General features: G+C 50.1%; 1 protein-coding gene across 1 annotated transcript in view; it reads left to right on the forward strand.

Moving 5' to 3' along the window:
- The window catches only part of LOC119593046 (chondroitin sulfate proteoglycan 4-like), a gene marked incomplete at its 5' end in the record, with an annotated part of 58,475 nt that overhangs the window by 9,307 nt on the left and 48,783 nt on the right, over positions 1–385 (forward strand). The window contains 1 exon segment of the mRNA XM_037941946.1: positions 55–305. Within this exon segment, the coding sequence (XP_037797874.1) occupies positions 55–305 (251 nt within the window).

Raw genomic sequence — 385 nt, forward strand, 5'->3', positions numbered from 1 at the left:
TTTCTCTTCACCTGATGTAGCATGCATTCATTTCATTCTCCTCTCCCTCCCCAGGTGGTGTACAACGGGCTGGACGTCTTCCGGGAGGTGCAGGAGGACCCGAAGTCAGCTGACGTGTACGGCGTGGAGTGGATGTGTTCGGACGAGTTCGACGCTCCTGCCGACACAGCCATTAGCTTCATTAAACAGGGGGCTTATGTGGCCTTCCAGGACTCCTACCCAAGGACGGGGGGATCTATCAGGATGGAGGTCAAGACGCAGAAGGAGAACGCGCTGCTCATGTATAATACGGGGCCTCCGTCTAGGTACGGTGATGGAAATATCGCCTTTATATTGTTATTTTCTTTCTATTATCATTATTATTTTCTTCTTCTTCTTCTTCTTC

The sequence above is a fragment of the Penaeus monodon genome, chromosome 31 (assembly GCF_015228065.2).
Source record: "Penaeus monodon isolate SGIC_2016 chromosome 31, NSTDA_Pmon_1, whole genome shotgun sequence".
NCBI classification, from domain to species: Eukaryota; Metazoa; Arthropoda; class Malacostraca; order Decapoda; family Penaeidae; genus Penaeus; species Penaeus monodon.